At 54.2% G+C, this 12619-nt stretch overlaps 1 protein-coding gene across 6 annotated transcripts in view; it reads left to right on the top strand.

Moving 5' to 3' along the window:
- TMCC3 (transmembrane and coiled-coil domain family 3) overlaps positions 1 to 11777 on the top strand; it is a 299177-nt gene extending 287400 nt beyond the window's left edge. For all 6 annotated transcript variants that reach the window (XM_070052712.1, XM_051845760.2, XM_051845761.2 and 3 more), the window contains exons 2-4: positions 122 to 1047; positions 2925 to 3060; positions 7454 to 11777. In XM_070052712.1, the coding sequence (XP_069908813.1) occupies positions 122 to 1047; positions 2925 to 3060; positions 7454 to 7756 (1365 nt within the window). In that variant the 3' untranslated portion in view covers positions 7757 to 11777. The remainder of the gene's footprint in view (positions 1 to 121; positions 1048 to 2924; positions 3061 to 7453) is intronic.
- The last annotated feature ends 842 nt before the right edge of the window (positions 11778 to 12619 follow it).

Here is a 12619-nt window from a genome sequence, read left to right as displayed (position 1 = left end):
CTCCAGCCCGCAGGGACGGCCGCGGGCTCTTGTCCTGTGACACCTGCGGTGTGGGGTGGGTGTGTGGAGAGCCTGCCTCCACGAGCTCGGGTTGAAAGTGCGTCTTTGCCATCTCTTGCAGGTGGAACGTCATGACATGAATACCTTAAGCCTGCCCCTGAACATCCGCCGCGGGGGGTCGGACACCAACCTGAACTTTGACCTTCCGGATGGCGTCCTGGACTTCCACAAGGTCAAGCTGGGCGCAGACAGCCTGAGACAGAAGATCTTGAAGGTGACGGAGCAGATCAAGATCGAGCAGACGTCTCGGGACGGGAACGTGGCGGAGTATCTGAAGCTGGTCAACAGCGCAGACAAGCAGCAGGCAGGCCGCATCAAGCAGGTGTTCGAGAAGAAGAACCAGAAGTCAGCGCACTGCATCGCCCAGCTGCAGAAGAAGCTGGAGCAGTACCACCGCAAGCTCCGTGAGCTCGAGCAGAACGGGGCCTCCCGGAGCGCCAAGGACCCCTCCAAAGACAGCCTGAGGGACATCCAGCACTCCCTGAAAGATGCCCACGTGAAGTCCCGGACGGCTCCCCACGGCATGGAGAGCAGTAAGTCGGCCATGCCGGGTGTGTCCCTCACTCCCCCCGTGTTCGTCTTCAACAAGTCCCGGGAGTTCGCCAACTTGATCCGGAACAAGTTTGGCAGCGCCGACAACATCGCTCACTTGAAAACTTCCTTAGAGGAGTTCCGGCCGGAGGCGAGCGCCAGGGCCTACGGGGGCAGCGCCACCATCGTGAACAAACCCAAGTACGGCAGTGACGACGAGTGCTCGAGCGGCACGTCAGGCTCGGCCGACAGTAACGGGAACCAGTCATTCGGGGCCGGGGCCGGGGCCGCCGCCGGCCCGCTGGACAGCCAGGGGAAGCTCGCCATGATCCTGGAGGAGCTGCGGGAGGTGAAGGAGACGCAGGCGCAGCTGGCCGAGGACATCGAGGCGCTGAAAGTGCAGTTCAAGCGGGAGTACGGCTTCATCTCCCAGACCCTGCAAGAGGAGAGATACAGGTACTGCACGGTGCCCTGCCGGGATTCCTCGGGCAGCGTGCTGATGGCTGTGTGTTCAGCAAGGGCTGGTGCGCGTCTGGCTCAGGAGGCACCGGGGGAGGATCCGTAGTTCTGTCCATCCCGCACGATTGTTAACTGTGCCTTCCAGCTGACAGTTTAGCAGACGTTACACACGTGGGTCTGTTAAAATGTCACCGTAGGCTGTGACCAGCTTGCCTGTTAAGATCCGGATTCAGCAGACTGCTGTTACAGCCCCATTACGCTAATTCACAGGTCTGTGTTGGATGGTCCTCCCTAATAAGTAAGTAAAAAGCTAATTCATGGTCGAGCAAGGTGGATTTTATTTGGTATGTCAATCTTGAAATCTTAATATACTGCATTTTTCTAAGGTACTGTAATTTACCCTAAATGAAGTTTTCAAAAGCTACCCTCAGATTGACATATACTTGAGTTATATCAGCTAATTTAAAAAAAAAAAAAAAGTGTTTTTTTTGTAGGCTGACTCTTATGTGCCTATAACATTAAGTGTACGTGCTCAGATATAAGGTGATTTTTTTTCCAGTGAAAAGATCCCCCAGAAGTTTGTTGGACGGAGAGAATACATTACACTCTAAGAATGTGTGTAAAATAGTGAAATGCCCATGACATATTTTAACCTTTACCTTTTACATTTAGTTTGCACGTTGCTTTATAATTGACGAATAATTGTAATTTAGAGACGTAGCTTTTCCGTCTCCCAAGTTTCTGATCTTTCCTTGTGCGTGCTCGGGCTCTGTGTCACAGTGGAGCTGTGCTGGAGGAGTTGCAGCTTTTCCGGGGAGTGTTGACTTCAATTTCATCCAAATGCTGTAGGATGCAGCACTTTGTATTTTATCCCAAGCCACAGATACCCACTTACATGCACGTAGGGCAGTTTTAATCATTTTTATTTGTCCCGTAGTTCTGTTTGTGGTCCCCGTGATATAGCCACTTAACTATTTTACTGTTTAAGGCCTTTGAGATAGTGACTTTGTCTGTAATAGCACTGACATTTGGCCTGAGACTCGTCCCTAAATCACATTAAGCTCTCATGCCTCCTTTTTAAAAATGATTCTATCAGATGACCTATATAAGCAACTAAAACTGGCATTGGTCAAAGCCGCTGCAGGCTGATGCCTCTCCCCGAAACAGGGCATCCTGTTGCAAAGCAGACCTTGTGAGGTCTCAACATATAAGACAAATCCTCTTCCCTGACGAGGGGCCAGCGGGGGAATGGGAATCTTTGAATATCTGTGTTTTTTTTAGATTTAGGCCTTTGAAAATGCCCTATGATGAGCCACCTGCAATTCGTCTCAAGCTCCATTTCTTGTTGGCCCTTAAGCTCCAAGGGGGTGTGCCCAGGGGAAGAGAGGAGTTGGCTGCAGAGTAGAAGCTGGTACTAAATGCATGCTTCTCTCCTCATTGGCTGCCCGCCTCTGCAGCCCTGCATACTGTGGGGGAGCAAGGAGCCACCGCAGGTGCAGGGGGCCTGCCCTGAGCAGGAGCCTGCACAGCCGGCTCCAGACTGGCCCAGGCGAATGGGGTTGGTCACGGGGTCTGTCCTGTTACCACAGATGGCTTGTGGAGCCAGCCCGACGCCAGAATCAGATCAGGTTTGCCTGCTGCTCAGCAGTGAGGCCAGAGGGTTCAGGTTGCCGAGACCCAGCCCCCCCAGAGCTGGAGTGCAGGGTTAGCCAAGAGTCAGACTCACTCTGGGGAAGTCAGTCTGCCCGGGGGATGAGAAACAGCCCAGGTTTGCTGGCGAGCAGGCATAGGACAAAGAGGACGTCGGCATGGAAGGTGCCCATTAGACCCAGGAAGCACCACTGACGCTCAGAATCCGCCCCTGTCGTTGTCAGGTACGAGCGCCTGGAGGACCAGCTGCATGACCTGACGGACCTGCACCAGCACGAGACGGCCAACCTGAAGCAGGAGCTGGCCAGCATCGAGGAGAAGGTGGCCTACCAGGCCTACGAGCGCTCGCGCGACATCCAGGTGCACAGAGCCTCCCGCGGGTGCTCGCCGGGCTTGTGCTCACGGAGCAAGCCGAGGGCCCTCCCCTGCGTCCCAAAGGCCCTAGGGCACGGGGACGAAACAGTTTCTCGCTCAAACCCTCCTGGGACAGCCCCACTAGGTCTTGTTACAGACGCGACCATCTCCATTACTACGCCCCTTACGCCTCCTGCCTCAATCACTTAGCAAGTATCTGTCATCCACCCCAAGCACATCACCACCGCAATTTTTTATATGCGACCCATTTTGCCTTCAAGGAGCTCACTGCCAAGGTGAGGACCGGCTCACCGGCCAGGCAGCTCCGCACCACATGAATGAGAGCCAAAGTCTGTGCACAGACTGCACAAGCCACAGACCTGGGGTTGCTGCCCGGCGCTCAGCACACCGGGGGCTGGTAGGGCAGTGAGTCAGCCAGGGCTCAACCCGGGGGCCTTAGTCGCCAGGCTGCCGGTTACCTGCCATGAGGCCCGGAGCAGGTCCCTGTGACACAGGGGCTCCCCTCCTTACGAGGGTTGCAGGCACTGGAATGCGTCCTGCGAGCCAGCCTCTGGCAAATGCTGGTCTCTGGTTTTCCCATTCACTCCGCAACAGTGCTGTTGGTTTGTTCCTGTTATCCCCCCTTCTTAGAGGCGGAGCTGAGGTGGAGCGAGGTTAAGCAGCCTGCACAGTGTGGTCTTGCGACCGCCCTTGAGGGAAGAGTGTGGCTGAGCGTCCTGCAGGAGGCAGGGCTGGGGAGGCGCCGAGCGGGTGGGAGGAAGGGGGTTGCTAGAGCAGTTTAGACACGGGCACCGGCCGGGACTGCGGCTGGAGCTGCTGGGGTGCCACCCTGGGCTTCGCGGTCACCTTTGGGAAAAACGTACGCGCTCCTCGGGGAGTGCTGAGCTTCGTTCTCAGGGACGTCCGTCGGAGACACTGAGCACCTTCCGTTCCACGCGGGCCGTGCACGGGACGAGGCAGGACATGAAATACAAAGGTGGCAGTTCCTAGGTGGGGGGCTTGGCGCAGTGGGTAATATGCCGCTGGGGGTTGCCTGCATCTGCTCTCAGGGCACCCGGGTTCCAGTCCCAGCTCTGCTTCCTGCCACTGCGCGTCCTGGGAGGCAGCTGGGATGGCTCAGGCGGTTGAGTCCCTGTTCCTCGTGGGAGAGACCCAGGTTGAGGTGGGACTCCTGGCTCCGGCTGGCCCAGGCCTGCCTGTGGCAGGCATGTGAGGAGTAAACCAGCAGCTGGAAGATCTGGGGCCGTGCCTGTCTCTGTCTGCTTTGCGTGACTTCTCACACAGTGTGTGGGCTGGGGTTTGGACCGCTGTGTCCTGGGCTGGTTCCTGACGTTCTGACAACCAGAGCACCCGAGCAGACGGGAAATGCGGCCCCCGGAGAGTGTGGTGCAGGAGACGCCCGGGGGACGGGTGGCTCTGCTCTCGGTTAGGACACGTGGCCTCACCGGCCCCAGGTCCAGGAAGACAGAGCCTGCTGGGAGTGTCCAGTGGGGCCTGCACAGAGCACGGTGGTTCTCTGGCTCGCTGTATGGTGGAGCCGGCCTGGGGAGTCGCTGCGTGCCATCTGAGTGGCCGGTCGTCTTCTGTGGGGCACAGTTCCATTCCTGTTGTTCTGTTAAGCACGCCGTAGGGGTGGGGAGGTCAGACGAAGGGAAGGACTTCACAGAGGGAACTTAAAGGTGAAGAGCTCACTTGGGGCGTTTTCGGGTTCAGTCTCGAGGTCAGAGTTGCAAAGAGAGCCTCGGTGTCACGACCCAGGGGTCTCTGTTGTCTCGGTCAGGGTTTCACCCCTGCTGCTTACGCCTCTTCTTGGCGACCTTGGCTGAGCTAACTCTGCGGGCCTCAGCGTCATCTGCAAGATGGAAATATCAGGGAGTCCTGTTGGCAAGCTTACGTGGTTAATGCATACAAAGCACTTAAGTTTTTGCCTGACACCTAATAAAGAGCCAAAAACCAAGGCTGGCTGCTCTTTTACTTTACTTTATTGGCTAATCGGTGTTCCTGCGGGGGCTTTTCAGCAGTTGGGTCTGCTCAGCTTCCTTGTTACCGTTCATTTCTGCTGCTGTTACAGGCAGGATGGTGGCCCAGGCTCAGCCGTACAGATGAGGTGGGCAGTCGCTGCCGGAATGCAAGGGTTCTGTTGTTCAAGCAGTTGAGCTTCTTTTTATTTATTCATTATCATTTCATCTGAAAGACAGAGACAGACAAAGGTCTTCCACCTGCTGGTTTCCTCCCTCAGTGCCTGCAATGGTCAGGACTGGGCCACACTGGAACCAGGTTTCACATGGGTGGCAGGAACCCCAGAATTTCAGCCATCACCTGCTGCCTCCCAGGGCACACGTTAGCAGGAAGTTGGAGGTGGAGCCGGGATTCCAGCCCACTCATTCCAATATAGGATGCAGGAGCCTTAACCTGCTGCACCAAATGTCCAGTCTAGCAATTTTTATTATTATTATTGTTACTGTTCACCCTGAACTCTCTCTCGGTTAAGTGTTTCAAGGCAATCCCTTGTTCTGTCCTCATCCTCTGCTGAGTACTGGATCCAGAGAAGTACTAAACACTGCGAGGCTGAACATTCCTGGTGCTCTCACTAAAACTCCCTGCAGTTCACTGCTTGATTCTCCTTTTTTTCTTTATTTTTTGTGAAAAAATTTGCAGTTTTGAAACAGTTCTAGATCAGTGCCCTTGTATATGTAATTCGTCCACCCAATCACATGTTAATGACTTGGCCTAAAATGTAAAGATTTTACATCATTCGGTCACCTCCTGGGTGCCGTGCCTGAGACGGTGGAAATTTGGGGCCCGACTAACAGTAAAGGAGGCCTGATTTCTGGGTGCGCACCTATGGCTGCGGAAAGCCAGCGCCGTGGAGGGCGTGCAGATCTGAGCCAGTCCTGGCCTGTGGTTGGACGTGTCGAAGAAGGAAGGTTACTGTAGTAACAGGGAGCCCCGTGGTTTGGCCCACTGAGTACATTCAGCGGAAGCAAAGCGGATCGGAGTTGGAGTCATGAAGCTTCCTGTGTCTCACTTGAGCAAACCCACAGTGGCAGAGGAGTCAGCAGGCTGGTAAGCTCACAGGGGCTCACGGTGCTCCCTCCGCTCAGCCGTCTCCTCCCCAGAGGCTCAGGGGCTCTCCTCTGTCGAGTGTCACATCCTGTCACTCGCACCCGATGGCTTTCATCCCCGCCAGTGTGTGGCACCTGCTCTGTGCTGGAGAGAGAGGCTGGACAGATGGGCCTAGAGCCTGTCCTCGTGCAGCTTCTGTGTCTCGTGGCTGGGAAGATGGGAGGGAGACAGGGCCAGATCCGAGGGGTCCGGGAAGGCTTCCCTCAGGCCCTGACCATCAAAGTGAGCCCTGGAAGAGCTGCAGGTAGAAAGGGCAGGGTACGCGGTGTGTGCAAAGGCCCTGATGTGGACACAGGCTATTTTCAGAATTTGGAAAAGGCCAGTTTGACCAGAGCACTGAGAAAGCAACAGCGGCCAAGCCTGTGCCGTCAGCAAGGGCTCCAGGGGCCATGCTGATGGGTTTGAAAGGTCTTAGGAAAAGGAGTGAGATCTCAGATGCGCCTTTAAAGAGCACGCGGGCTGCTGTGTGGAATACGGGTTCCTAGGGTTGGGAAAGGAGGTGTGGAGGAATTCACGCAGGCTGCGGCAGGCAGGACAAGCCGGCCTCTTAGGCCGTGATGGAGACTGGACGGAGAGAGGGAAGGTGGGAGCAGACGCTGGATGTTGCATGGACGGGGCTGGGGGTGGGATTGCAGGAGCGCAGGGCGGAGGGATGCCTGCAGCTGTGACAAACCAGTGCTGGTTCCTGAGAATAGGAGGCCTGGAGAGGACACAGGGCTGGCTGCAGGTGCCCCAGCTGTGTGATCCCCACCTGCACATGGCATGCGCTGTGTCGGGGGTGTCAAGGAGGCAAGTGCCTCTGAGTCCATCTCAGAACAGATGGGGGGCTGGAGGCACGTTCAGGGCCCTCCGTGCTCCAGTCATTGTGGGCTGGGGACACATGAGGGCCGGAGTGTCCCAGGGTGAACCGAGCCCCCCCACCCGGCCCCATCCCTCGCCGGACACAGACTCAACAATGGCAGTGAGGACTAGCTGGGGCAGGTAGCAGATGCCCCAGCTCAAGCCAGCTCTCTTTCCACGGCACCCTTGTGTCCCTGATGGCTAGTATTTCATGTCACTGTATTCCAAATGCAGGTGGAGTCAGAAAAAGTAAGCCCGCCTTCTCGCTTCCGGCATGTCACGGCTGCATGTGCCCGCACCCCTCTGGAAGGAGCCTTGGGGTTCTGGTGTTTGCATCAGGCGCCCCAGTCTGGGAGCGCCGGGGCCCACGATCCCAGCAGCCTTTGATGCACGCTCTCCCTCTCGCCCACAGGAAGCCCTGGAGTCGTGCCAGACGCGCATCTCGAAGCTGGAGCTGCACCAGCAGGAGCAGCAGACGCTGCAGACGGACGCCGTGAACGCCAGGGTCCTGCTGGGGAAGTGCATCAGCGTGCTCCTGGCCTTCATGACGGTCGTGCTGGTGTGTGTCTCCACCGTGGCCAAGTTTGTCTCGCCCATGATGAAGAGCCGCTTCCACATCCTTGGCACCTTCTGTGCTGTGACTCTGCTGGCCATATTTTGCAAAAACTGGGACCACATCGTGTGTGCCCTGGAAAGGATAATAATACCGAGATGAGGCCCCGCTTCCCCGCCGTCGAGTTCTTGGAAGGTTTTGTTTTAAAGAGAACTCTGTGCACTCTACCAAATCTTAACGCGGACGGTTGCGCTGTGTGAAGACGCCCAGAAGTGGTGCGCGGCTGCGTGGTGTAAATAATTCCAGTGCTCTGAACTGGGCTGCAGCCGCCGGCGCAGTCCCCGTGCTTGGCTCCCGTGAACCTGGCTCCGAGCGCTCCCCACCTCGCCCACTGCCTTAATCAGACCAGGTTCCCTGTCCACCTGAGCAGCCCAGCTCGGTGCAGCTGTGTCCAGTGAGCACTAGGCATACTTAGTGATGCAAAACAATGTGTGTGTGTGTGTGTGTCTCTATCTATCTGGAATCCCTGTCGAAATTCAGCTTCACTCTTGCTAATGTAATAGTTGCGTCTTCCCTGGGCCCTGAAGCAGCAAGGATATGACACGATATGGGGCGGTGAGAAGCACAGGTGGTGGTGGTGGTGGTGGTGACGCTGTGGCCTGCGGGGGTATAATAATCCCTGTGTCTAGGTCTGTGGGTCCCGCTGTGGCCCCAGCAGCTGTGTCCTCAGCAGCCGGTCGTGTGCAGGCCCTTGCACCTGTTTATCCACCGAGTACAGCAAACAGGACTGGCGCCTGCGGCTTCCCCAGGGCGCCACACCGCCGAGCTCATCCTACCTGGCTGCAGAGGCCTTCAGACAGGCACACGATGCTCGCAGCGCCTCGCCGTGGCCTGAGCAGCGAGCTGGGGTCCTGGGGCACCGCTCAGGAGGTTTGTGCTTCGGCAAATCTCAATTACAATCACCCCCCACCTCGAGGAAGTGATTCTCTGTGATTCGCTTGCTTGCCAGGGCTGTGAGCGATTGCGCAGCCTCCCAGCGAGGAAGTGGGAACAAACCCAGGCTCGTGTTGGGCTTTTCTTCCCTGAGGAAGGGCGTGGGAGTGGGAGCGGATGAAGCCCCAGCGCAGAGGCAGGCGCGGCAGAAGCACGAGGGAATGGGACGTCTGCTCTGATTGGACGGGGGATGGCGAATGCCTGTGAGCGCCTGGCCCCGCCAAGGTTTGAGCAGCTCCTCTCGGGGCTGTGGAAGGCCAGTGAGAGCAGCCTACACTGAATCCCGTGTTTGATGCAAGGTTACCTTGTGTTCCCTGGGATCATCGTGAAAGGCAGCCCCGAGGGCATAGGGTGACCACACTGCCACGCAGGGGGAGCGGTGGCACCTAGCAGCTCTGCCCACCTTGGGGGCACCAGTCTCTGCCTTCAGCCCCCGTGATGCCTCCTGGGAGTCTGTTTCTTAGTGTGCAGGTGGAGGATCTGAAAGCCTGCTCCCCGGCTCCTCCCGCTGCTGAGGGTGTAAGATGCCCATTCGCGTGCATCTTCTCCTGGAAGCCATCAAACTTCCCCAATTTAAATTCCGTGCAATATTTTGCTCTCCACTGTTCTTTGGGACATCTCTTGGAGAAATGTGACGGGGTGCCCGGGGTGGGAGAGGACCGAGTGGTTGGGCGTTCAGTGTAAGTCCGCTGTGGGGGATGAGTGAGACTCTCACAAGGTACGCCTTCTGTTTTTGAGGTGTCTGATTTATCAGTGGTTCAGCCGTCACCACTAGTGCCAGTCTCAAGCTTTTTAAAACAACAAATGTCCTTGCAGGAAATCTTTGGTAATAAGGATTCTGGGAAGAGGGAGTTCCTAGTGCCACCTCCGTGAGCAGGGCCACGTCCTGTCACTGTCAGACTCTCCCAGGTGGACTGAGTATTCACTGTGAGGTGTCAAATCCACGAGGCAGATAGGGCTCCAGGTCCGGAGAGGAGAGGAGAGCGCATGGCCCATCTCTTCTTGCCTTTGTTAGTCAGGGCTGTCAGGCACAGGTGGGTTGAGAGCCCTTGAATCCAACCAGGGCCTGGGTGGGCTGCTTCCTATTTGTGAACCTTCCTGAGGGCTGCGTTGGGCAAGCCAGGGTTTGGGTGGTTGTAGACACGGCTGTTAGTTGAGAGTGAGTGAGTGAGATTTGTAGCTCTTGAGGGTGAAGGGCTCTGGGAGGACCGAGAATGGCTAATTCTCGTGGCACCATGCTCCGCTCCATCACACGGCATGGCCAGCTTGCTGTGAGCACACTCCAACCTGCGACCAGTGGGAGATGCAGTGGTGAGGAGGGGAAGCTGGGAATGCCACCCCGCGGTCGGAGCTGGTGGCACCTGCTGGAACCCCGCCCGCTTCTGAGGTAGCGTCGGCTCTCACCCCTGCTACCTGTTGATGGAAACCCCTCTGCAGGAACTCACCTGTTCATTCGGAAATGTTTTCGCTTGGGTATGCACGGCCTCTGCGCAGCATATTTTACAGTTGTGTGGAGAGTTCGTGAAGCTTTTTAATAAGACAGTAGAATGCAAGGAGGTTTGTACCCTCTGCAGTTTATTTTTCTCTGAATAACCCCCTACTGCCTGTTCTCTTCAGTGCGTAAGGAGATAAATTTTATAAATTAAAAATGGTAATAGAGCTACAGCATATTCTGGAATTGGGAATTTCATTTACATTTAAGTCAGCTAATCCTCCTCCTGCCCCTCTCGATGGTGGTAAGCATTGTGCATGCCTGCTGAAGACAGCCCATTGCTGGACAGCCAAGCACCCAGCCGGTCACTCGGGGAGCGCTGCCGACCTGGGCTAGCACTGGATTTTATCACTGGGACAGTGATAGTTTGTCGAAGGCAAAACAAAAACCTTAAAAAAAAAAAAAAAAAAGACTTTGCTCTGTGTTTTACAGTTGGTTATTTTAGCTCGTATCCTGAGTGGCATTAAGCCAGAACAGAATCCTCCACTCCCCAGAACTCAAACCCGCCATGAAACAGTCGCTCAGAGTCGTCCATCTCTGCCGGGGACTGGGAACACTGGGCAAGTCCCAGCGTCCAGCGTGGGAGGGTGTGGACTGGCCGACGTGACCCCCTCGTCTGCCGTGATCCTGCCACCCTGATCCATCAGCATTCGGGGAGTGCGGCCTTTCTCCACCTGTAGCTCTTACTTTCTTGTGATACTGTTCCACTCTAGAGAGAGGGTCCTTGAGAAAACTGTGAGAGAATGGAATGAAAAAATAAGTTTATTTTGGTGCATAGTTTTGTTGAAATCCACGCATAGCTTTTTTTTAAAATCATACCTATTTTCCACGAACTTCCTAAAGAACCGGGGATGGATTGCCCTGCCATTTCTTCAGCAAGTCAGGCTTAATTATGAGTTCAACAACTCACTACTTTTGTCCTTTCGGGTTGGATTTTAAATACCAAATTGTTTGGCGTTGGATAGGGATGTTTTTGTCTGCGATTCAGATATAATTGTATTGGTTTGGAAAAAGGTTAAGTGTGTTTCTTATTATGGCCATGTGTGACTAAACAACCTATTTTGCATGTTTTTATAACTAGGAGGAGTGGGCTGGGGTAGGGAGAAATGACGCTGCTTAAAATTCAGGGCTTGTTTGGAGCTCCGTGTTTGCTGAAGTGTCACACACTCAGGATGGGGTGGGTCTGTAACACTGAGGCTGGCCTGTTAGAGATAAAAAAAAAAAAAAGTACAGTCAACAGGAGCTTGGTAACCCTTAAGATATAAAGCAGAACTAACCTGTAATTTTCTGAAGCCGATACAATTCTGTGTTTATATAAAGCTGGAAAGTAATGCACCTTGATTGTTTTAGGAATGATGTATGTCTTGCCATTTTAATTTATTTAAAGCATGTCTATTCTGTTTGTCCTATGAGAAATGTTTCAACAAAACATGCTCTGTGTGTTGAAGGTATGCTTAGGCAATAGTCAGGAGCTCTGAACCTAGAAACTGGAAATGTTTCTTGTGAGGTCCGTGGCACAATTTCCATTTTGTAGGGTAGTCCGTAGTCTCACATCAGCCTGAAATTGCCATTTCTCTGTAGATCGTCACCCTGTGATGGTATCATCAATGAATTCAAAGCAGGTGCCATTATTTTTTTAAATAAACACTCAATGTTAGCTTTGGTGTTAAATAAAGAATTAGATTTCTTAAATTTTCACATTGGTCAGCCCATTTCATTGGTGTGTGTGTGTGTGTGTGAGAGAGAGAGAGAGAGAGAACGAGAGAGACCCTGTGCTAGTCAGAGCTTGGAATGTCCTAGTGTTGATGACGAAGGCAAAGCAGAGCCCTGAGCTGGAACGCAGAAGACAAGCAAGGCCACCTCAGGGGTGTCCAGGACCGGGCACCGTGGTGGGCAGTCCCTGCTGACTTGAACAGTCTTTTTAGTGGGGTCTCTCTTGTTTGTATGGTGCTTGCTTGCTCTGCTCTTTTCTTTTTTCTTTTATTTTATTACAAAGCAGTTTATTTTGGTAGTGTGTGGACTCATCGTAACCAGTCTAATGGATGCCGGTACCATTCTCCGTATGTGTTGCTGACTGAAGGTTAGACACATGCGGCTCCCAAGGTCGTCGCCAGGAAGGAGGCAGGCAGCACTCTGCCTTTTCCCCATCCTGCTTTCTGCTTCCGGTCAGCTCCATGTCCTGAGCAGTGTTCTCCATTGCTTGTCCAGCACTCACCCTAAAAAATGAAATAGAATTTCAGATGATAGAAAAGTTCTTAACCACATCTACCCTGGAAAACAGGGTGTGTGTGAATCTGAAAAGTTTATGGGACACAGCTATTACTTTGGGTACTTCCCCTCTGATGTTTGAAGATGTCAGTACAGAAAATGAAGTGACTGGATTACAGATGTGTATTCAGTCCAACGTGTTCCCAGATGTTGCTTTGTGAGAATACCTTCCCAACTCTGTGCTTCCCTGGGGAGGAGGGAGGGAGGGAAAAAAGTTTGATTAGTTGAGTTCCAGCTACGGATGGAAGAGACTGCTAGAGACTAAATGGACT

This window comes from Oryctolagus cuniculus, chromosome 11, assembly GCF_964237555.1.
Source record: "Oryctolagus cuniculus chromosome 11, mOryCun1.1, whole genome shotgun sequence".
NCBI lineage: Eukaryota > Metazoa > Chordata > Mammalia > Lagomorpha > Leporidae > Oryctolagus > Oryctolagus cuniculus.
The sequence above is the reverse complement of the archived record's forward strand: the minus strand, read 5'-3'. Positions and strand labels throughout refer to the sequence as shown.